A 22568-nucleotide genomic window follows, 5' to 3' on the forward strand; every position below is an offset into this window, starting at 1 on the left:
TTATGATGGTATCTAAGGGAACAAATACTTCTCCTCACATTTGAAAAATCTGCCAAAGTGGATCCTAGCAGATCAGAATCCCACACTTGAGGAGTTGCCACAAAGAATTCTCTGCTGCCCACCCCATGACATCTAGCTGGGGCACAGACATGAAGAGCACTGCATCTGGAGAGCAGTGGTGACAAATACCTTAATTGCCTTCAGGACTGAGCATGATAAATTTATGCAGGGATTGGTATGACTAGACTGCCTACAATGGTGTGTAGCCAGCTGATCTGCAACAGGTAGCAGCAAAGATCTCCAGCAGCTGCTGATGGGATAATAGATGGGGAAGGCTCTGAGTTACTACAGAGAATTCTTTCCCAGATGGTTGGCTGCAGGGTCTTGCCCACATGCTCAGGGTCTAACTGATCACCATATTAGGGGTCATGAAGGAATTTTTCCCCAGGTCAGATTGGCAGAGACCCTGGGGTTTGTGTCTTCCTCTGCAGCATGGGGCAGGGGTTACTTGCTGGCTTGAACTAGAGTAAATGGTGGATTCTCTGTAACTTGAATTCTTTAAATCAAGATTTGAGGACTTCAAAGTAACTCAGCCAAGGGTTAGGGCATTATTATGGGAGTGGCTGAGTGAGGTTCTGTGCAGGAGGTCACAATCAATGATCATGATAGTTCCTTCTGGCCTTAAGGTCTATGAGCCGAGTGGAATTCATGCACAGAGAGTGAGGCAGTCTTTGAGATAGCAGGGTCACAGAAAGCCATTTTGAGCTTTCTAGATAATTATCAGCTCTTGGAGCTGCATCTGGAACTAGATGGGAAGCCAGAGGAAAGAGCCCAGGAATTGTGTGCTCATGGCCATCTCACTCATTTTAACCCTACGTGGCCATTTGGCACTAGTTGCAGCTTCTGAGTTTTCTGCCAAGGAAGCTGTAAGCAGAATGAACTGCAATATTTCATCTTGCAGAGAACAAAAGTTACTTAATTTCCTGAAAAATCTGGACCAGTGACCTATGCCAAGTGGTGAGCAGTTGAGTGAGTGCAGCTCAGACTGAGTTTTTATTTCTGTCTGATTTATGGATAAGCTAGCTCAGATCTATGACATTCTCTGTGGCACTGGGGACAATTCTGAAGCAGAAAGGGGAAAAGGGGCCTTCTTTTTTTGTTTGTGTCACTCAGGCTGTCCTGAATGTGTTGGGGAAGGACTGCTTGGCAGCACCCTTTTCGTGATGGTCACCAAGCTGCAGACCCTATGGCCAAGTTTTCACAGGTACCGGGTATGACTCTTTACCCCCATGCCAGTCTTATAGAGGAGAGTGGTCTTGGTGTTTGGTCCTTTCCACAAAGGGTGGGGGTCTCATATCTTAGCCTTTCCAATCTCACTGTGTGCTGAAGACAGTGGAATGGGAGAGAGGTGCCCACCGGCTCCACCAGAAGATTCCTAGGATAAGACATAGCTGGAATCAGAGGTTTGATGAGGGGCATGGTGGCAGCCACAACTAAAGGGAAGGAGGTGGGAAAGGGGACAGCATATTGGGCAGGGGCACATGTGAGGATGGGGACATCAGCCATCCCAGGGAGCTGGGTTGTGTAAGCCTCAGTGGCCAGACCCTGAGCACTCTGGTGAACGGACAGAATAACAGCATCTCCAACCCTCAGGCATGGGGATGGAGGAAGCGGGAGGAAACAGAAAGGGCTGGGAACTTCCTGCTACAACTGCTGGGGGAACGGACTGTCTGTCAGCCTGGGCAGCAGCTCTGATTGGCCGCTTGTTTTCATCAGGCAGGGCAATGGGGAAAGACAATCTATCAGACGGGGGTTCCCTGTAGACCCCTGAGTTGACAGCTCTGAGCTGTGTGGGGCCTGAGGCATGGCATGGTGCTCAGCTCAGAGCTTTGGGGGCCTGCTAGGTAACTTGGGTCCAGGCTCTTGGGCACCTTGAAGATGCAGACCAAGATCTCTGCCCCCCCAGGCCTCCCACAGTCCTTAGACCCTGTGCCCCACCCCCAGACTCCTGCCCCTATACCCAGGCCCCTACCCCCCAGCCCCTATGCTGCGCTGCCTGGGCCTGCCCCCCCCAGCCCTGTGCCCCCTAGCCCCTTGGCTATGCTCTGGCCCTGTGCCCCCATCCCCATGTTCTCCATTCCTGGGCCCGTGGCCCCACCCGTGTGCTGCACTGCCTGGGCTGCGGGCCCAGGGCCGTGCCCTCCATTTCCTAGTCCTTGGGTCGCACCCCCGGACCCCTATCCTGGGCTCCCACATCCCTTAGGCCGCGCCCACGGGCCCCTCATCTCCTAGCCCCTGAGTCGCACCCCCGTCTCAGGTGATTTCTCTCTCTAGGACCCAGTGATGTAGGAGCGGGGTGGAGGTGAGAGTGACACACGTCTCAGCCAATAGGAAAACGTTTCATGTGTTGGGGGCGGAGAGTCAGGTCGAGACGGGCCAATGGTAGCCGGTGCCGCGCCCCACCTCATCGGAGTGGCCTCTCCTGAGGCCGGACGCCGGAGGGAGCGAGCGGCCCGGCCAGGCTCGGCTCGGCCTGGCCTGCGGAGCCGGCAGCGTGACCGCCCGCCAGGTGAGGGGACCCTGGGGCCGAGTAGATCGGAAGGACGGCAGCGGGGTGGGATGGCTCCTGGTGCCTGGAGAGGTGACACAGCTCGGCGGGGAGAGGCGAGGGGCAGCACGGCTCGGGGGGGAGCGGAGTGAGGGCGTCGCGGCTTGGGGGGGGTGAGAGGCGGGGGGGCGTCGCGGCTCGGGGGGGGTGAGAGGCGGGGGCTGTCACGGCTCGGGGGGGGAGCGGAGTGGGGCAGTGGCGGGGGGGGGTTACGGCTCGGGGGGGGAGCGGAGTGGGGCAGTGGCGGGGGGGGTTACGGCTCGGGGGGGAGCGGAGTGGGGCAGTGGCGGGGGGGGTTACGGCTCGGGGGGGGAGCGGAGTGGGGCAGTGGCGGGGGGGGGGTTACGGCTCGGGGGGGGAGCGGAGTGGGGCAGTGGCGGGGGGGGTTACGGCTCGGGGGGGGAGCGGAGTGGGGCAGTGGCCGGGGGGGGTTACGGCTCGGGGGGGGTTACGGCTCGGGGGGGAAGCGGAGTGGGGCAGTGGCGGGGGGGGTTACGGCTCGGGGAGGGAGCGGAGTGGGGCAGTGGCGGGGGGGGTTACGGCTCGGGGAGGGAGCGGAGTGGGGCAGTGGCCGGGGGGGGTTACGTCTCGGGGGGGGGAGCGGAGTGGGGCAGTGGCCGGGGGGGGTTACGGCTCGGGGGGGGAGCGGAGTGGGGCAGTGGCGGGGGGGGTTACGGCTCGGGGGGGGAGCGGAGTGGGGCAGTGGCGGGGGAGGGGTTACGGCTCCGGGGGGCGCGAGCGGAGTGGGGCAGTGGCGGGGGAGGGGTTACGGCTCGGGGGGGAGCGGAGTGGGGCAGTGGCGGGGGGGGGGGTTACGGCTCCGGGGGGCGCGAGCGGAGTGGGGCAGTGGCGGGGGGGGGTTACGGCTCGGGGGGGAGCGGAGTGGGGCAGTGGCGGGGGGGGGGTTACGGCTCCGGGGGGCGCGAGCGGAGTGGGGTTACCGCTCAGGAGTCGGCGGGTCACGGCTGGGATGAGGGGAGCGGTGTCACAGCCAAGTGTACCCAGTTGAGGGCCTGGCTGAGTCTGGGGCTTTTGATTTGGCTCCTTAGACGGAGCAGCCTCGCCCGGAGTGCAGCAGAGCCCAGTCCCCGGAGTCCTTGGCTCAGGGCTTAGAGGCCATTCGTGTGAGGCCTGGAGTTCCCCGTTCCAGCGGAGCAGGCATTTAGCTCCCACCCCCACTGTCTGCTCCCCACCCATTGTGCTCCTTTCCTCAGGTGAAGGGCTCTGCAGGGGCGGAGGTGTGTGCTGCCACTCTCCCTGCTCTCCTTTGGATCCAGCTAGCCTGGCGTGCGGTATCGATAGATGCCTCTGTACTGCCCTGTCTGGCTGTGCAGAAAAGTCCAGAGAGCCCTGTGTGGGATGAAGTGTTTGTTGTCTCTCCTTGTGAGCTGGGGAAGATATTCTTCTCCTCTGTTCATTAGTTTCTGTCTCTGTTGTCTCAGCCACCAAATCCCTGGTTTTTGTTTTACTGTTTTTGTTTACCCCGTTTCTCTGTTTTTCTCTGCTGAAGGGGCTTTGTGCAGATTCTGGATTTGCACTTGTCAGAGTCCATGTGTAACGTAGCTACAAAAATGGCTTTATAATTGTGCTCCATATCTTTAGCTTTCATTTAAAAACAAATTCTCCACCCAAGATGAGTGTGTGAAGTGTTCCCTTCTCTTATCTGGGTTGGGGATGGACCTGAAACCTAATGATGGCAGCTTAAATGTAAACATTGTTAACTGTTTCTCTACCACTTAATGTACTTAGCCAGATTGTCCACTGCAGTGAAAGATATTTGGGTAGGGAAGAGTCCAGTGCAGAAACTGCTTATTTTTGAAATGAGAAACTAGAAGTTCTAACTCCTCAGAGTTACTACCTTCAGACCTTTCTCACAGGAGGCAGGGAATGAAGGGCAGCATCTTCTCCCACATGCTAAAGACATCCCCCAAACATCTTTTACAAAGCAGTTTTTATTGGTAATATCAAAATAATGCTGCAGACTAAAAACTTGATGGTGATGTAAAACAGTAATATAATATATTTTTAAGAACTAGAAGGAGGATGCTATACTATTGTATTTTCATATTGAATTAACTATAAGCCTCAGTTCTACATGTATATGAATCTGCCTCAAAGTGTCCAGGGTGCAACACCAGTGTGCCCTGCAAAGCAGGAGGCCATGTTGCTAAGGTGGTTGGGTGAGAGGCTCCTCTCCTGCAAACTTCAGGAAGTCTGCAGTGGCAGGGGTGCTCTGGTTGGCAGAGAATTAGAAAAGCAGTATAATGAGGGAAGAATGGATAGACCAAAGAAAATCCCACAGTACCACCCCTTATGAGTTCAGTGTGTAAATCTTTGTGACTAAAGTAGCTTTAGCTGTGTGGTGCACACCTGTCTTTATTCCCTGTATGCACCCTGCATTTTTAGCCAGTTGAGGATAGTTGTGATGGGAAGAGAACTTGGGGAGGGTCTTTGCTGCCTGAATCCACATGATTCATGCAATACATAATTTAGGTCTAACATGTTGCATGGAGGTACACGGTCTGAGTCATCTTAGAGGGACCATAATGGACCCACGTTACCAGGAAACCCCCATTCCAGACCTTAAAATGTAAGTAGTGGTCTGCTGTCTAAGGTCCAGAAAGTGGGAGTCAGAAGACCTGGGTTCTAATGCTACCTCTGCAACTGCTTACTTAAAGATCATACATATAGTTAATGTGAGTTCCATGGCTGAAAGAGGGATGAGAGAGAAGGGATGGTTTGATGTTTAGAGGCATGGGACTTGGACTTGGGAGACTTGGGTTCTATTCCTGGCTCTGTCACAAATTTCCTGCATGTCCATGGGCAAGTCACTTAATTAATCTGTGACTCAGTTCCCTGTTTGCAAAATGGGGATAATACATGCCTACCTGGATGTAAGTTCACTAATGTTTGTGTGATGTGTATTTTAGTGATGGGGCAATATAAGTACCTAGACAAAGTGCAAGATATTAAGATTTCTCTACAAAGATATGCTGTGTGCCATGACTTCATGAGGGTGGATATAAAGGCCGAACTCTGGAGCTACAAAGGCTGTCCTCTCCCCGTTAGGCAATGCTGACAATTCCTGTCAGCTGCAGATATCCTGCATAGAATGACTCAAGCTCTGAGAGCTGGTTGTGTGTGGAGGAGCTGGATTTGAGATGGTGGGAAGAATGTTGTGCCTCTAATTGTAAATTGAGCAGCTCCCTTGATCCATGTGCTATTGGAGGGCACTGCTGCATAGCATCCAAGCCCATGGTGATGTCCTTGTCTCTCATCTCTTTAGTGGCCGTGACTGGACTTTTGATGATGCCGTGTTTTTCAACGAGGGTGGAGCAGAAGCTGGACTTCGGTTGGTTGCCCTACGCCCTGTGAAGGAGCAGTCATGTCGGTGATGGTGGTGAGGAAGAAGGCGATGCGGAAATGGGAGAAGCTGCCAGGCAGGAACACCTTCTGTTGCGATGGTCGCATCATGATGGCCCGGCAGAAGGGCATCTTCTACCTGACGCTCTTCTTAATTCTTGGCACCTGTGCCCTCTTCTTTGCTTTTGAGTGAGTTCATAGTGGGCTGAGATCCCTGCTTTTGGAGGAGTTTATGGGGCTGAACTAATTGCCATAACTTGAGGGTGAGGGAAGGAATTTGCCCCCTATCATGGGGGCTTGTGGGTTGGGATTTGGGTAAAGGAAAGAAGGAATTTCCTGCCAGCCTCAGGTCCTTATTAGGGCTAGCTAGTATATTGAGATTTTTGGTGTAGCTCACCAGATTAAAATCCAGTTTTTGCAGGGAACCTGCTGGGTTCTGCTCAATCCTTTCTGAAAGCTAGAAATCTCCTAAGGAGTCTCAATTTGTGATTTTGGACCATTTATTGGAAAGATAGAACCAGTAAGTATGTGAGGTTTTGAGCTCATCAGGGTTGTGTCTTTGGTCGTGCATGACACCGTATTACTGTGGTACTCCTCTTACAATTAGTATAGGCACAAAAGTTTTACTGGTTTACAGTGGTTTAACCAAGAGAAATTTTTAACTTTAATGTGTAGACAGGGCCTTGATTCATTGTCATTGCATTTCTCCCTCCTCTCCCAAGGTGGGAGTGGGCTGGCAGTCCAGTCTGGTGTGAAGAGGGTTGCTGGAGGTGCCACCTCATTGGCCAGTGTGGTGTACTGTGTCACGGTTACTGTGAATGGAGTGAAAGTTAGTTGATCTTATGTGGCCTGCATTGAGGAAGAAGACTTAATGGAAGAGGACTCAGTTTGTGAATGGCTTGTGATTGTCTCAAGATTATTGCAAATCTCTGCTGTCTCTTGAGGGCTCATTTACAGCTGCTTTCTAGGGGACCAGCTCTGCTGAGCCTTGCCTCCTTCAGGGTATTTGTGATGCTGGCAAGTATCTGATTGTCCTGAATGATACTCTGGCTAACGTGATGGGTTTTACAGATGTCTCTGAGCTGATTGGCCAGTGCATGCTTTAGAAAGCAGAGGAAGGGGACCTCTCTTGAGATCATTATCTGCAGACTAAACCAACCTTGCCGCTTCTAAAACCTGCTGTTTGCTGGAGATGATGTACAGTGTTTGTCCAACAAAATTTCCACTCTGGTAACCTAGGCGTTTATGGCTTGCTCATTCATTGGCCTAGACATGTCACCCCAGTTAGGTATCTTTTCTTGACTTCTTCCTCAAAACTTTACCTGAACCTGGTTCGCTCCTCTAGATAACGGATATGGCTGAAACCCCTTCAGTGTTGATGGCCTTTCTGGAACATCCTATAGAGCAGTGGTTCTCAAACTTTTGTACTGATGACCCCTTTCACACAGCAAGCCTCTGAGTGCGACCCCTCCCCTTTATAAATTAAAAACACTTTTACATATATTTAATACCATTATAAATGCTGGAGGCAAAACAGGGGTTGGGATGGAGCCCAACAGTTCACGACCTCCCATATAATAACCTTGCAACCCCCTGAGGGGTCCTGACCCCCAGTTTGAGAACCCTTGCTATAGAGACATTTGCCAGGTCTCATGTGTCTTAGCAGTAGCAGTGAAGGGACTGTCAGGTCATAGACAATCTTGGACCTGTAAAACTAGGGTGACCAGATGTCCCAATTTTTGTAGGGATAGTTCTGATATTAGGGGCTTTGTCTTATATAGGCATCCATTGCCCCCCACTCCATCCCAATTTTTCACACTCGCTATCTAGTCACCCTATATGAAACTGACTTTTCTGCTTCATTGACACTGTCTGTTTCTGTACAATGGGTGTAATGTAAGCATGACACTGGGAATCCGGACTTCTGAGTTCTAATCTTGGCTCTGTCACTGACTCAGGCCATGTCTACATCTAAAATTTTGCAGCGCTGGTTGTTACAGCTGTATTAGTACAGCTGTATAGGGCCAGCGCTGCAGAGTGGCCACACTTACAGCAACCAGCGCTGCAAGTGGTGTTAGATGTGGCCACACTGCAGCGCTGTTGGGCGGCTTCAAGGGAGGTTCGGGGAACGCGAGAGCAAACCGCGGCGAAGCTGGTCTCCTTTCCCGGTTTGCTCTCTCGTTCCCCGAACCCCCGAACAAGCAGGTCTCCTTCCCTGCGGTTTGCTGGGTGGTTCGGGGAACGCGAGAGCAAACCCGGGAAAGGAGACCAGCTTCGCCGCGGTTTGCTCGCGCGTTCCCCGAACCCCGAGCAAGCAGGTCTCCTTCCCTGAGGTTGGCTGGGTGGTTCCGGGAACGCGAGAGCAAACCGGGAAAGGAGACCAGCTTCGCCGCGGTTTGCTCTCGCGTTCCCCGAACCCCGAACAAGCAGGTCTCCTTCCCTGCGGTTTGCAGGGTGGTTCCGGGAAACGCGAGAGTAAACCGCGGCGAAGCTGGTCTCCTTTCCCGGTTTGCTCTCTCGTTCCCCGAACCCCCGAACAAGCAGGTCTCCTTCCCTGCGGTTTGCTGGGTGGTTCGGGGAACGCGAGAGCAAACCCGGGAAAGGAGACCAGCTTCGCCGCGGTTTGCTCTCGCGTTCCCCGAACAAGCAGGTCTCCTTCCCTGCGGTTTGCTGGGTGGTTCCGGGAAACGCGAGAGCAAACCGGGAAAGGAGACCAGCTTCGCCGCGGTTTGCTCTCGCGTTCCCCGAACCCCGAGCAAGCAGGTCTCCTTCCCTGAGGTTTGCTGGGTGGTTCCGGGAACGCGAGAGCAAACCGGGAAAGGAGACCAGCTTCGCCGCGGTTTGCTCTCGCGTTCCCCGAACAAGCAGGTCTCCTTCCCTGTGGTTTGCAGGGTGGTTCCGGGAAACGCGAGAGCAAACCGCGGCGAAGCTGGTCTCCTTTCCCGGTTTGCTCTCGCGTTCCCGGAACCACCCAGCAAACCTCAGGGAAGGAGACCTGCTTGCTCGGGGTTCGGGGAACGCGAGAGCAAACCGGGGAAGGAGACCAGCTTGATTACCAGAGGCTTCCTCAGGTATGCTGGGATACCTGCTTATTCCACGGAGGTCAAGAAAAGCGCTGGTAAGTGTCTATATTTGATTACCAGCGCTGGATCACCAGCGCTGGATCCTCTACACCCGAGACAAAACGGGAGTACGGCCAGCGCTGCAAACAGGGAGTTGCAGCGCTGGTGGTGCCCTGCAGATGTGTACACCTCCTAAGTTGCAGCGCTGTAACTCCCTCACCAGCGCTGCAACTTTCTGATGTAGACAAGCCCTCTGTCTGTGCTCCTAGGCAACGATACTTACCTCTCTTTATTCATTTCCTCCCCTGTAAAATGAGCTAAGACTTCCTGCCTCGCAAGGTGTTTTGAGGATGAATGAATGTGTATAAAGTGCTGCTGTTGTGTAAGTGCTTATTATGATGGATCCCTGCAGAGTCTGGACAGCAGTGGAAGAGCAAGCCATGTTACTCTGCAGGCACTCGCTATTATTGGTGATGGTGTATTGAGGCCTATTGAACCAAGATTGCATTTGACTTTTAAATGTGTAAGATGTGTGATTACCTCCCCTCCACACACTTAGGTGAGCCAGAGGCCTCTGGACGGCTCCCTTCAATCCATTCCTGTCAAGAGAATCCATGAGACACATCTCTCAAGGGCTGTATGCCCTGATTGTGTGTGTGTGTGTGGGGGGGCCTTAGGGCAGTCTAGTAGTGTTACATTTTCCTGTGCTCTGGGGAGATGCTTTGGCATCTTTCTCTTTCTGCAGTAGTTCGGAATTTCTATTTTAATGCCATGTTTTCTGAAGAAAATTCCATCTGTTACAACTGATTGTTTTGAAGAGAGGGGAATTAATGTTATGGACGGAAGTGGCTTTTCTAGTATCTCCTGACCAGACCCACACTGATGAGGGGTGTGTATGTTTTGAATGCGTATTTAATTCAGCCGAAGCATTTGTATGGTCACACCTTAGCTGGGAGGTAAACAAGCCTTTGGAATGCCTGGAATGGAGAAGTGTCAGATGTTTGAGTCAACAGTGCCTTGTGAACTTTGTCCTGTGCTGGGTGGAATCAGAACCCCTCAGCTTGGCTCTGATTAATGCCGCTGACTGGTGGGTTAATGTTTTCAACACTTCCCTCTTTTAGTATCTCCCCCTCCAAAAAAAAAGGGGTTACATCCCAAATGCTGCTGTCTTGCTGTGTCTCTGGTCAAATGACTTGGGGACAGATCACCTCGTTTGCAAGTATTCTTTGCATTCTTCCACTCTGAGGATCCTAGTGTTGTCTCTGGAATGACACAGGAAACTGGCATTTGGGCTACCCAGAGTGTCCTTTTGAAATTGTACTGAAGCAATGTAAGTGTTCAAAGTACTCCTCAGGAGTTGTCATTGCAGACAGCTCGTGAAAATCTCCCTTCACCATATAAGAATAGTGAAAAAAGCAATGTTAGGTTGAAAGAAATAGTTTGAGATCCTGAAAATAGTACTGGAGGCCATCCCTTTGAGTGATATGGCATCGTAATATATTCAGAATTTGGGGTCCGGAGATGGGAATCCTTCTGAACAAAGAGAGCAGTTTAATAAAGAAGAGAGAGAAATAAAAGGGGAAATGAGACATATACAAACGTATGAATAGTATAGAGAAGGTAAATTGTGCACTTGTATTTATCCTTTTTCATAATATAGAAATAAAATGACATCCCATGTAATTGATAGGCAGTAATTTAGAAACTGTTAAGGATTTAGATTTTTACACAATACATTGTTAGCCTGTGGACCTGATTGAGGCCAAGCATTTAGTCAGATTCTTCTATTAATTTTGCTGTCATAGATTGAGAATATTCCCAGTTACAATAGGGAAAATGTATAAGGAATGCAAACTTTCCTGCTTCAGAGGCTGGTCTTGATGACTGTCATGTATTTTTTTTTGTACACGGTAGGCTGCAGGGCTACTACTAGCAGGTCAGACTTCTGTACCAACTATGGACTAGCCACAGAGCTTCCTTCCCAGAGAGAGACACTAAGGTCCTTCAATATTCTGCGAGGTATGGCTGAGGCAAGCTTAATAAGGTGTTACACGCATGGCCACCTTCTGTCTGAACAATATAATGCGTCTTAACATTCCATTACATCTCTCCCTTTAAGTTCTACATTCCTGCCATTTACAAAATTTGCACTATTGCACTATCTTTGAAATTCAGTATGGATCAATCTGTTAAGTGTCTCTGAATTGTACTGGTTTTTTAATTACGTTACCTGAATGCATAACAACTTAGTCATCGGTCTGTCCATTAGTCGCAACAACCGGCAGTGGTAGGTTTCGAGTCCTTGAGACTTCTTGTTCTGTAGAGTTTGCTCTGTTGATTGTTCTTTCTGAGGGACATACTGTAGCTGTTGACAGTTTCTGTTAAACGCTCCATTTTTGGTCTTGGTCTCACATGATCTGGAGTGCTGAATTTTTTTTCTTTACGACCACTGGAGTTGTCCATCTTTTTTTATTGCATGTGTAGGTTCCCTGAAGCTACGTCTGGACGATCTGTTAATAGCCTTTCTCAGAGATGGGATAATGGCTTCCATGGCTCTCTAGTCTGGCATTCCTGTGGTTACACAGGGAGGCCAAATCCTAGGGAAAGACTAGGGCATTGTCTTCGTTAGGGGAAAAAAGGAGTTAAGTAACTCGAAGTAAAATCAAACTATAAACTACCTTATCTTCACTAGGATTTTACCTCATTAATTACCATGTTAGCTAACACAGTTAAGAACTATATGTCTGCTGATAGCCCTCCAGGGATGCAGGCAGGTACCCAGGCGGAAGACCGAGGTCCAGTGCAGTCTGAACTGAAAGACAGCCAAGGTGCAATAACCCTCCAGTAAGGGACTCCAGGCTTACCTAAAGGGCTGTGAGGGGTACAGATAAAGGAGTGAAGTCTTGGATGGAGGTGCCCAAGAAGCTAGTGCAACTTAGGGCCAGACCTCTGTGGGCAGATCAAGATTGGGGGCACCTGGACATCAAAAAGGGGCCACCCCATTGGGAAAAGCCTTACCCACAACTTGGGATATACCTCTTGTCTAGTCCCTGTGGTCTGCTTTGCATGTATGCAACCAGGACAATTACACTGAGATTGCCCCTTATCAACTATAGCTATAGTCAAGTCTGGAGGGCAGAAATCCAGATGCAGAAAAGGGCCCCTGCCAACCTGTTTGAACCAGTATAGATTGATGGGAAGGCAGTCACTGGGCTGGTGGACTTGGGGTAGAGCCAGATCCTAGTGAAGGACCAATTAGTTGGTTTGGCGACATCTTGAAAGAATAGGGTGGCTGACTGGCTGGCTACCTGATGGAACAGCTCACTTTCACAGACAGAAGCATTTTTGGAACCATCAGAACTGGTGGGGATAGCAGAGGAAGGGGACTCTAGTGAAGGGACTTCCAGCCAAATCAGGGAACCTTCAACTCCCCAAGTCTCAGGAGACTAACGTTCTAGCCCAAAACACCGATTTTGTCCAAGAGCAGTGAGCTGATCAGATGCTAAGTTGGGCTGTGATGAATGGAGTGGTGGTAGATCCCCAGTGGCTAAGGCAGTGGCTGTACTTTGAGGTCAGGGATGAATAGCTTTACAGCTTTGAATGAAGTGGGCAGATGGGAGGTAAGGAGTTTGAGATAAGAACTCAAATCCTAGCCTTGGGAGTTAAAGACAGGAAATCTTACAACTTGCCCATTCAATTCCCTTTGCAGGATGCTTGGGAAGGGAAAAAAACATAAGTTGGGTAGTGGCCCACATCTACTGGCCCAGTGTATGCAGAGATGTCTGACTACTGTGCCTCATGCCAATTAGCCATTCTCCCAAAGCACCTAAAGAATTCTTCCAAAGCACCCCTTAGTTGAGGACCCTTTCGAGATAATAGGGATGGACTTCATGGAACCCCTGAAAAAGAATGCTGTGGGGGCATTGGCATATTCTGGTCATCCTCAACTACGTGACCTAGTATCCCAAAGCCACCCTCTTGCACTCTACAAATGCAGCTACCATCGTGGTGGAACTCATAAAGCTCTTTGTCCAGATAGCAATACCATAGGAGATCCTGACCAATCAGGGAACTAACATCATAGAATGTCAGGTTTGGAAGGGACCTCAGGAGGTTATCTAGTCCAACACCTGCTCAAAGCAGGACCAGTCCCCAGACAGATTTTTGCCCCAGATCCCTAATGGCTCCCTCAAGGATTGAGCTAACAACTCTGGATTTAGCAGGCCAATGCTCAAACTACTGAGCTATCCTCCCCCTTTCATATGCTATCTTTCAAGCTCCTATATGGCTGGCTGTCACAGCATATCCTAGATCTGCTTTGCAAAACCTGGGAAGAGCAAGGACCACAGACTACGAACATAGTACAGTATGTTCACCAGCTAGGAGAAATTTAAGACTTTAGGACAGTGGTGCGCAACCTGTGGCCCATGGGCTGCAGCCTGTCAGGGTAATCTGCTGGCGGGCCATGAGCAGACGGTTACTGACTGCAGACGGTTACTGTAAACAGACTGTCTCACGGCCCGCCAGCAGATTACCCTGACGGGTCGCAGGTTGCCCACCACTGTTTTAGGTGCATTCACCAAAGAAAACCTGCTAAATGCCCAGGGGGCTCAAAAAAGCCTACAATTGAGGGGCCTGATTGTGGTGTTCGAACCAAGTTATTGGGTATTATTATTGCTGCCTAGCTCAGAATCCAAATTATTGGCCTATGGCAATGGTCATTTGAGGTGGTGAGACAAGTTGGCCTTGAGGTCCTGCAGCCAAAGAAAAGAAAGGAAAAAACCTACATATATACCACCAGAATCTTTTTAAAAGCCTGGAAAGTCTTCAAGAGGCTTCATAGCCCTTTATCCTTTGGATCCTGAATTAGGACCCCAGGCACCCTTGACCCAAACAACCAACCCTGTACAGATGGGAGAGATGCTTGAACCCAAATAAAAAACTGAGGTACAGCAGCTAGTTGACTCTTCCCCACTGAGTTCTCATCCTTACTAGGACCAGCCAGCTTGGCATACCAACATATCGAGATGGTGCCGTGACAGTGTGCCCAGGGGACTCCTGGGCTCTTCCCTATATAATGTGGGACACAATTGGGATGAACCACAGGCTATGCTTACCCTGGGAAGAGTTGCACAGTGAATGGAGAAGCCCCATTGTGCTTGTGCCAAAGCCAGAAGGCATTTTTGCATTGATTTTTGAAAGATCAGTGCAGTATCAAAATTCAACACACATACAATGCCAAGGATAGATGAGCTGTTGGAAAGTCTGGGCGCTGCCAGATACATAAGTGCCTAAGATTTCACAAAAGGATATTAGTAAATATCCTCGATGCCAGGATCCTGGAGGGGTGTGTGTGAGGGACCTGCTTTTTCCATGCCTTTTGGTTTATATCAGTTAAGAGCCCTGCCCTTTGACCTTTGTGGAGTAGCAGTAACTTTTCAGAGGCCAATGGACCACATTCTACAGCCATATAGGCAATACGTGCTTGGATGATTTTACAGCTGAGATTGGGTTAGCCACATAAAACAGGTCTCAGCAGTCCTTTTGTCCCTCACAGTTGCAGGTCTGATTGCAAACCCAGCACAATGTAATGGCCACATATCTAGGCTATAGTATTGGAGAAGGCCGAGTACAAACACTGGTCAACAAAAGCAGCAAAGAATCCTGTGGCACCTTATAGACTAACAGAGGTTTTGGAGCATGAGCTTTCGCGGGTGAATACCCACTTCCTCAGATGCATGTAATGGAAATATCCAGGGGCAGGTATATATATGTGTGCTAGCAAGCAAGCTAGAGATAACGAGGTCAGTTCAATCAGGGAGGATGAGGCCCTGTTCTAGCAGTTGAGGTGTGAAAACCAAGAGAGGAGAAACTGGTTCTGTAATTGGCAAGCCATTCACAGTCTTTGTTCAATCCTGAGCTGATGGTGTCAAATTTGCAGATGAACTGAAGCTCAGCAGTTTCTCTTTGAAGTCTGGTCCTGAAGTTTTTTTGCTGCAGGATGGCCACCTTAAGGTCTGCTATAGTGTGGCCAGGGAGGTTGAAGTGCTCTCCTACAGGTTTTTGTACATTGCCATTGCCTCCCTGATTGAACTGACCTCGTTATCTCTAGCTTGCTTGCTAGCACACATATATATACCTGCCCCTGGATATTTCCATTACATGCATATGAGGAAGTGGGTATTCACCCACGAAAGCTCATGCTCCAAAACCTCTGTTAGTCTATAAGGTGCCACAGGATTCTTTGCTGCTTTTACAGATCCAGACTAACACGGCTACCCTCTGATACTGGTCAACAAGGTTCAAGCTTTGGCAGCCTGTCCCAGCCCCCTGACAGACAAAAAAGTATGATGCTTCTTGGGACTGGCCTGGTATCATCAGTGTTTGTCACTGTTGTAGCTCCACTCATGCATGTTGTAAAGGTTGGATATTCAAAAAAGGTTCAGTGGTCTGAGGCTTGTGACGAGGTCTTTAAGACACTAAAGGATTATATGGCTCAGAAACCAGTTCTTTATAATCTAGACTTCGCAAAAAGTTTCATACTACAAACACAGGCCTCAGAGATAGAGCGGAGGACAGCTCTTTCTCAAGAGGTTGAGGGAGAACACCCATACTCTACATACGTCGACAGCTGTACCCCAGAGAGAATCTATTCTGTCATTGAGAGAGAGGCCCTGGCAGTGAAATGGGCCATGGACTCCAGGGTATCATCCGCTGGGGACCCTTTTTCTCTCATCATAAACCATTTAGGTATCTGAATAACATGAAAAACACCAATCCAAGGGTAAAGTGCTGGTACCTGTCTCTGCAACCCTATAGCTTCCAAATATTCCATTGGGCTGGTGAGATGAATCAAAATGCTGATTTTTTTTAATTTATTTTTTTTATGTGATTGTGGAGATCCAAACACCAGCTAACAGCACCCTGGCCCTCCTCCTTTTCTCTCCCTCCCTCCCCCACTCCAAAGGTGTGGGGCGAGATGAATAAACTCCACAACAGATAGGAAAGATTTAATAAGGTGCTCTGGAGTGGCCCCACCCCACTGCATCTGCAAGTCATGTCAAGAATGGAGGTGTTCAAGAGTGGGGAAGCTCAACTGAGCAGTGGGCAGCTCTGAGTGTATGCCTAAGCTGTGAGCTAGGGATGTGATTCCTCTGCTTGTGTACATGTACATTAATGCTGCTTGAACTAGCCTGAGTATAAATAGTAGTGTAGCCACCGTAGCACAGGTAGCGGCAGCAAAGGCATGGCTGAGCCGTGCTGAGTACATACTCACCAGTTTCAGGCTGGTTTGTACTCAGCACAGCTGACCTGTGCTTCCAGCTGCCTGTGCTACCATGGCTACACTGCTATTTATACTCGTGCTAGCTCAATGTGTGCTAACATATGCATACACGCCTCATCTTCTAATGTAAATGTAGCCTGAGAGCAGGGCAGAGTGCTGGGCCTCCCTGCTCTCGGGGAGGAGCCTGGTGAAAAACAGAGCCTACCCCTGCCTAAAAGGAGGCCCAAGTCCTCTGAGGTGAAGGGGGCAGTATCATATTCCTCTGCTGCTGACCCTGCGGCCTTTGACCCAGTGTGCACCCCATCCATGTCCCCTCTGAAGGAAGAGAGGCCAGCAGCCCAGCTTGAACTGGCAGCATGTTTTTGTTTGTTTTCCTACTCCTCAGTTGCTTTTCCCCCTATGACTCAAGAGGGGGGAACACCCAGAGGGAAGCGGCTAGAGGACTGAGGCTGCATCCCTTTTAGAGTGCTACTGGGCACCCCCACTCGAGCAACTGTACCACCTCCATCAACACTCCAAGCGAGTGCTGTTGAAAGACCAGAACCCTAACAAGCCTAGTTCATATTGTCACTCACTCTGGGGGGAGGTTGGTAATGTGGGTACTGGTGCATTTCATTACACATGCTCCCTTGTGTTGCTCCGTAGGTGACCTGGCTGAGAGTGTCTCTGGCCATGGCTACACTGGCGCTTTACAGCACTGCAACTTTGGCGCTCAGGGGTGTGAAAAAAACACCCCCCTGAGCGCTGCAGGATACAGCGCTGTAAAGCCTTAGTGTAAACAGTGCCACAGCACTGGGAGCGCGGCTCCCAGCGCTGCAAGCTACACCCGTAGAGGATGTGGAGTACACACAGCGCTGGGAGAGCTCTCCCAGCGCTGGCGCTGCGACCACACGGCAGCGCTTTGAAGTTTCAAGTGTAGCCATAGCCTCTGTCGACTCTGTGTTAAAAGGAAATGCTCAGTGCACTCTTGCTTTCTGATGCTCTGAATCTTGCACTTGCTCTGCCCTGTGTAATTTAGAAGCACTAAATGGGCTGCATGAGAGGATGAGCTTTCCTATTGCTCAGTGTTCTGCTTCAAACCTGAGGGCGGAATGGCCCTGACATTACCAAACACACTCATTCTTCCTGTAACCATCTGACCATACACCCAGAACAGATACACAGGCCTGTCTCCAGTGGGGAGATTTGGTTCAGGCTCAGAGTGCATTTATGGATCATACTTTCAGCTTTGTGGCCCTTCTACTGTGGTTTTGGTTTAATTCTCCATGTGTAGTGCATTATTGCAGGGAGTGGGGAATCTATGGGCTTCCTCCTATGGCCAAAATAATCCCTCTGACTTTCCCTAGTGAAGTAATTAGATTGCATAGCTGAGTGGATAAGGTACATTTCAAAGTGAATTTCATATTCTGCTGAAGCGAGGTCTATATAACTTGTCTCCATTCTCCCCTGCCCCATCAATGAGATATAAATGAAATCATACCAGTATTATAAAGCAACAAACAAAAATCTGGTCTAAAATAAGCTGTTTCTGAATGTAGCTGTCTTTTTGCATGTCACTTCTTCATGTGCCTGAATGCTTTCATTTGGCATTTTTATGTAGGTGGTGTTCTAGAGCCTTTGAAGGGCATGCTTCAAATTCGCTCTGTCCCACATGTCGTAGTTACCTTTTGGCTTCTTCCATCATATCTCCTTTCTGTGGTGGTTTATCTGTCAGTTGTTGCTCTGACTGCATTTCCGCTCAGCACAAGTACCACTTGCAGTGATGCTGCAGCAGCATGGGCTTCATTGTGAGCTGTGCAATCCGGCTTGGGACCCTGGGCTCTTACTTGAGTGGCTAGCCTGTCCTGAAGTCTATGCTGCCACAGCTACAAATCTACCAGTACCCCGAGCTAGACAGACTAAAACTAGTTTAAATATGTATGTCAACTCATGCTGCCAATCACCTTGAATTGCACTCTAGACATACCTATGACTCCTATACTGAAATCATGCAGGGGAATTAGCAATTCTAGAGCTCACACATCAATGAGGGATGAGAACCATGTTCTCAGTAGAAACCTTGATATGAATTTATTAAGCAGAAACCAGCCTATCATCTGTGCAAGCTGTCACTTTTTGGGAATCCAAAATGAGACAGTGGCTTGGCTACATAGAGAAAATGTAAATCCAGCAACTAGCCAGTGAACAAGTGTCCAGCTAGGTGTCCCAGCCGACCAGCTAGGAATCCCTCCAGTGCTTTGCAAGGAACTCTCAGACAGTAGGAAAAGATAGTAGCACACACATACCGAAGGCCTTCTCTGCCTTTATTATTAGGGAAAGCAGTAAACCACTAGATGGCAACAGTGTAGGCTATTTGGAGCTGGTAGCCCTTGTAAAGGCACAGGTCACGCTGGGAGACACATCACCTATTGTCATGGATCAAAAACAATCTAGGAGACGGGAAGTAAAGAGTAGGAATAAATGAACTTTCATCAGGGCAAAAGGTTAGCCGCGGGGCCTCAAGTTTCCATGCTACAGCCAATGTTTAATATATTTACGATCTGGAAAGCATGGGGTGAGCGGTGAGGTAGTAAAATTTGCAAATGACACAAAGTTACTTAGGTTAGTCAAGTCCAGAGAGGACTATGAGGAACTTCAGAGGGACCTAACCAAGGTAGGGGAAAGAGCAACATGACGGCAAGTGAAATTCACCATTGATAACTGCAAAGTAATGCACACGGGAGGGAAGAATGTCTGTTTTATACTTCCATGCGTCACTGTAGTATCTGAGCTCCTTCCATGTAAAATCAGAAGCAACGTCCCTAGAGGACTTCATGGAATCTCTAGCACCAGATCAGTATCTCCAGATCAGTGGCACTGCTATGGGCACCCGCATGGCTCCATAATATGCCAATATCTTTATGGCCGACCTGGAACAACGCTTCCTCAACTCTCGTCCACTCACACCCCTTCTCTATCTACGCTACATTGATGACATCTTCATCATCTGGACCCATGGGAAGGAGACTCTGGAAAAATTCCACCATGATTTCAACAGCTTCCACCCCACCATCAACCTCAGCCTGGATCAATCTACACGGGAGGTCCACTTTCTTGACACCACGGTGCAATTAAGTGATGGTCACATTAACACCACTCTATATCGAAAACCCACCGACCGCTATGCCTACCTTCATGCCTCCAGCTTCCATCCCGGGCACATCACACGATCCATTGTCTACAGCCAAGCACTGAGGTACAACCACATCTGCTCTGAACCCTCAGACAGAGACCAACACCTAGAAAATCTCCACCAAGCATTCTCAAAACTACAATACCCACACGAGGAAATAAGGAAACAGATCAACAGAGCCAGACGTGTACCCAGAAGCCTCCTACTGCAAGACAAACCCAAGAGAGAAACCAACAGGACTCCACTGGCCATCACATACAGCCCCCAGCTAAAACCCCTCCAACGCATCATCAAGGATCTACAACCCATCCTGGACAATGATCCCACACTTTCACAGGCCTTGGGTGGCAGGCCAATCCTTGCCCACAGACAACCTGCCAACCTGAAACATATTCTCACCAGTAACTGCACACCACACCATAATAACTCTAGCTCAGGAACCAATCCACGCAACAAACCTCGATGCCAACTCTGCCCACATATCTACACCAGCGACACCATCACAGGACCTAACCAGATCAGCCACACCATCACTGGTTCATTCACCTGCACATCCACCAATGTAATATACGCCATCATATGCCAGCAATGCCCCTCTGCTACGTACATCGGCCAAACTAGACAGTCTCTACGGAAAAGGATAAATGGACACAAATCAGACATTAGGAATGGCAATATACAAAAACCTGTAGGAGAGCACTTCAACCTCCCTGGCCACACTATAGCAGACCTTAAGGTGGCCATCCTGCAGCAAAAAAACTTCAGGACCAGATTTCAAAGAGAAACTGCTGAGCTTCAGTTCATCTGCAAATTTGACACCATCAGCTCAGGATTGAACAAAGACTGTGAATGGCTTGCCAACTACAGAACCAGTTTCTCCTCTCTTGGTTTTCACACCTCAACTGCTAGAACAGGGCCTCATCCTCCCTGATTGAACTGACCTCGTTATCTCTAGCTTGCTTGCTAGCACACATATATATATACCTGCCCCTGGATATTTCCATTACATGCATCTGAGGAAGTGGGTATTCACCCACGAAAGCTCATGCTCCAAAACGTCTGTTAGTCTATAAGGTGCCACAGGATTCTTTGCTGCTTTTACACAGATATGTTACGTGGCATATGTAGCAAAACCCTATTCCAGTTATATCATACATACATTTATGAGCACCACCCCCATAAAGCCTTATGGGGTACACTGTCACAAAGAGATTGAAAATATTGGGGTTGTTTTCCTTAGAAAGACGATGATTAAGAGGGGTCATGATACAAAACATAAAGTAATGGTCTAGAGCAGCAGTTCTCAACCAATGGGTCGGGTCTCCCAAGGTCGGTGCAGGAATGTTCCAAGGAAGTTATGAGCTGTGTTGTCCCCCTTTTGCGGGGGAGGAGAGAGCTCTGGCTTGGGCTCTCCTTCTCTCTCCTCCCACATCCCTCACAAGGAAACAGCTTGGGCTCAGGCTCTCCTTCCTGCATGCCCCCCTTCCCCCACTAGTCCTTCACCTGGAGCATGCAGCAGGGCTCCACTTGTAGGCCCTGGGTGGTGGGGCTCCAGCTGTCAGCCCTAGGGTGGCAGCAGCAGCACAGACATAAGGGTGGCAACGGGGCTTTTCACATTTAATGTTTAACATTGCCACTCCACCATTATTTCTGCACTGCTGCTGGCACAGCACTGCCTTCACAGCTGGGCACCTAGCTGCTCTCTATTCTGCCCGGGCAGCAGTATGTTTACTTATTTTGGCATGGGAGCATAAACAAATAAGCACACAAAGAATGAGGGCTGGCCTGATCAAATAAATTTGAGAACCACTAGTCTAGAGAAGACATATTGGGAACTTTTGCTTTCCCTGTCTCGTAGCACAAGAACAAAGGGATGTTAAATAACTGAAAGTTGGCAAGCTTAAAACTGATAAAAGGAAAGACTTTGTCCCACGTTGTGTGATTAGACTGAACACTCACTGCTACAGGAGTTCATTGAGGCCAAGAGCTTAGTAAGATTCAGAGAGGGACTGGATGTTTATAGAGAGAGGGTAGATACCATTATTTAAAAAAATGTTTTTATTTAAATCTTATTTTTTAAATTTACATACATTTAAAAAAGGTATATCCTATGTTAAGTCAAACTTACTATAATCTATTAAAATCACTTACATAAAATTTTAATAAATCGAGCAGTACATGTTTACTGCTGAAGTTTTAAAGAAAGTCAAAGCACTGAATTAGTAGAGGTTACTGGCTGAGCACCTGAAAGCTAGGGTTTGCTGAAGTGCTACACCAGGTTTTGACAGGAGTAGTTTCTTCTGCAGGTGCAGAGAATGCTTTCTTCATCTCAGTTTATTCAACTAGTTCAGTTTAGTGACTAGTTATTCAAACTTGAGAAAAGCTTTGTGAAAACGAGGAAATGCAGAGTTAAGGTAAAGGTCCATGCAATCTTAACTCCACCCTCCTGGAATTGGCGATAGCAACTAGCTGCATGAACTCCAGAGGCATTCACGGTGTAGCTGTATTGAATGGTAGAGAAATTAGTTGGAGCAGCTTGGAAGAGCTGTGATTGTGATATGAGGTGATCTGAATGTCTGTAGCCCTATGTCGGTATATTTGAGCCCCTCTCCTTGACCCCCTGTGTGTGTGACAGAAGGAAAGAGGTGCATCTGTACCATGAGAGATCCAGGATGTCTCATATCAGCACTGTGTCAGTAGCAGGGCACGGGCCTTCTTGCCATGGGGGTATCAGCAGTTAGTTGGAACGTGTGGCCTAGGGTTTAATTTATGGTAAGTGAAAGTTCTGTGTGTGATGGTATGTACATAAGGGTAAAGGATTTGAAGGAGTTGTATAATTTAGGCTAATCGACGAAAAGACCCCCGTGTCTACTAAGAGTATGAGTGTAGGGAGCTCCTGTTTAGTACAGGGCAAAGGCAGACTGTGAGTGTGTGTGTTCTGGGTTATTGGGACATTGCTCAAAGATGGTAGAGTTAAAGTTGCATGGGTGTGCACCTTGACTCTGTACTTCCTGATTTTCATAAGTTTGAGTTTTACTGACCTAGACGTTCTGGAAGGGCATAAGCTATCACTGGGCA

At 49.1% G+C, this 22568-nt stretch overlaps 1 protein-coding gene across 2 annotated transcripts in view; it reads left to right on the forward strand.

Annotated features, from left to right (window-relative positions):
- The first annotated feature begins 2482 nt into the window (after window positions 1-2482).
- The window catches only part of ZDHHC9 (zinc finger DHHC-type palmitoyltransferase 9), a 41139-nt gene continuing 21053 nt past the window's right edge, over window positions 2483-22568 (forward strand). For both annotated transcript variants that reach the window (XM_050964216.1, XM_050964217.1), the window contains exons 1-2: window positions 2483-2569; window positions 5895-6160. In XM_050964216.1, coding sequence (XP_050820173.1) covers window positions 5994-6160 — 167 coding nt within the window. In that variant the 5' untranslated portion in view covers window positions 2483-2569; window positions 5895-5993. The remainder of the gene's footprint in view (window positions 2570-5894; window positions 6161-22568) is intronic.

Source organism: Gopherus flavomarginatus, chromosome 8, assembly GCF_025201925.1.
Source record: "Gopherus flavomarginatus isolate rGopFla2 chromosome 8, rGopFla2.mat.asm, whole genome shotgun sequence".
In the NCBI taxonomy this organism is placed as follows: Eukaryota; Metazoa; Chordata; order Testudines; family Testudinidae; genus Gopherus; species Gopherus flavomarginatus.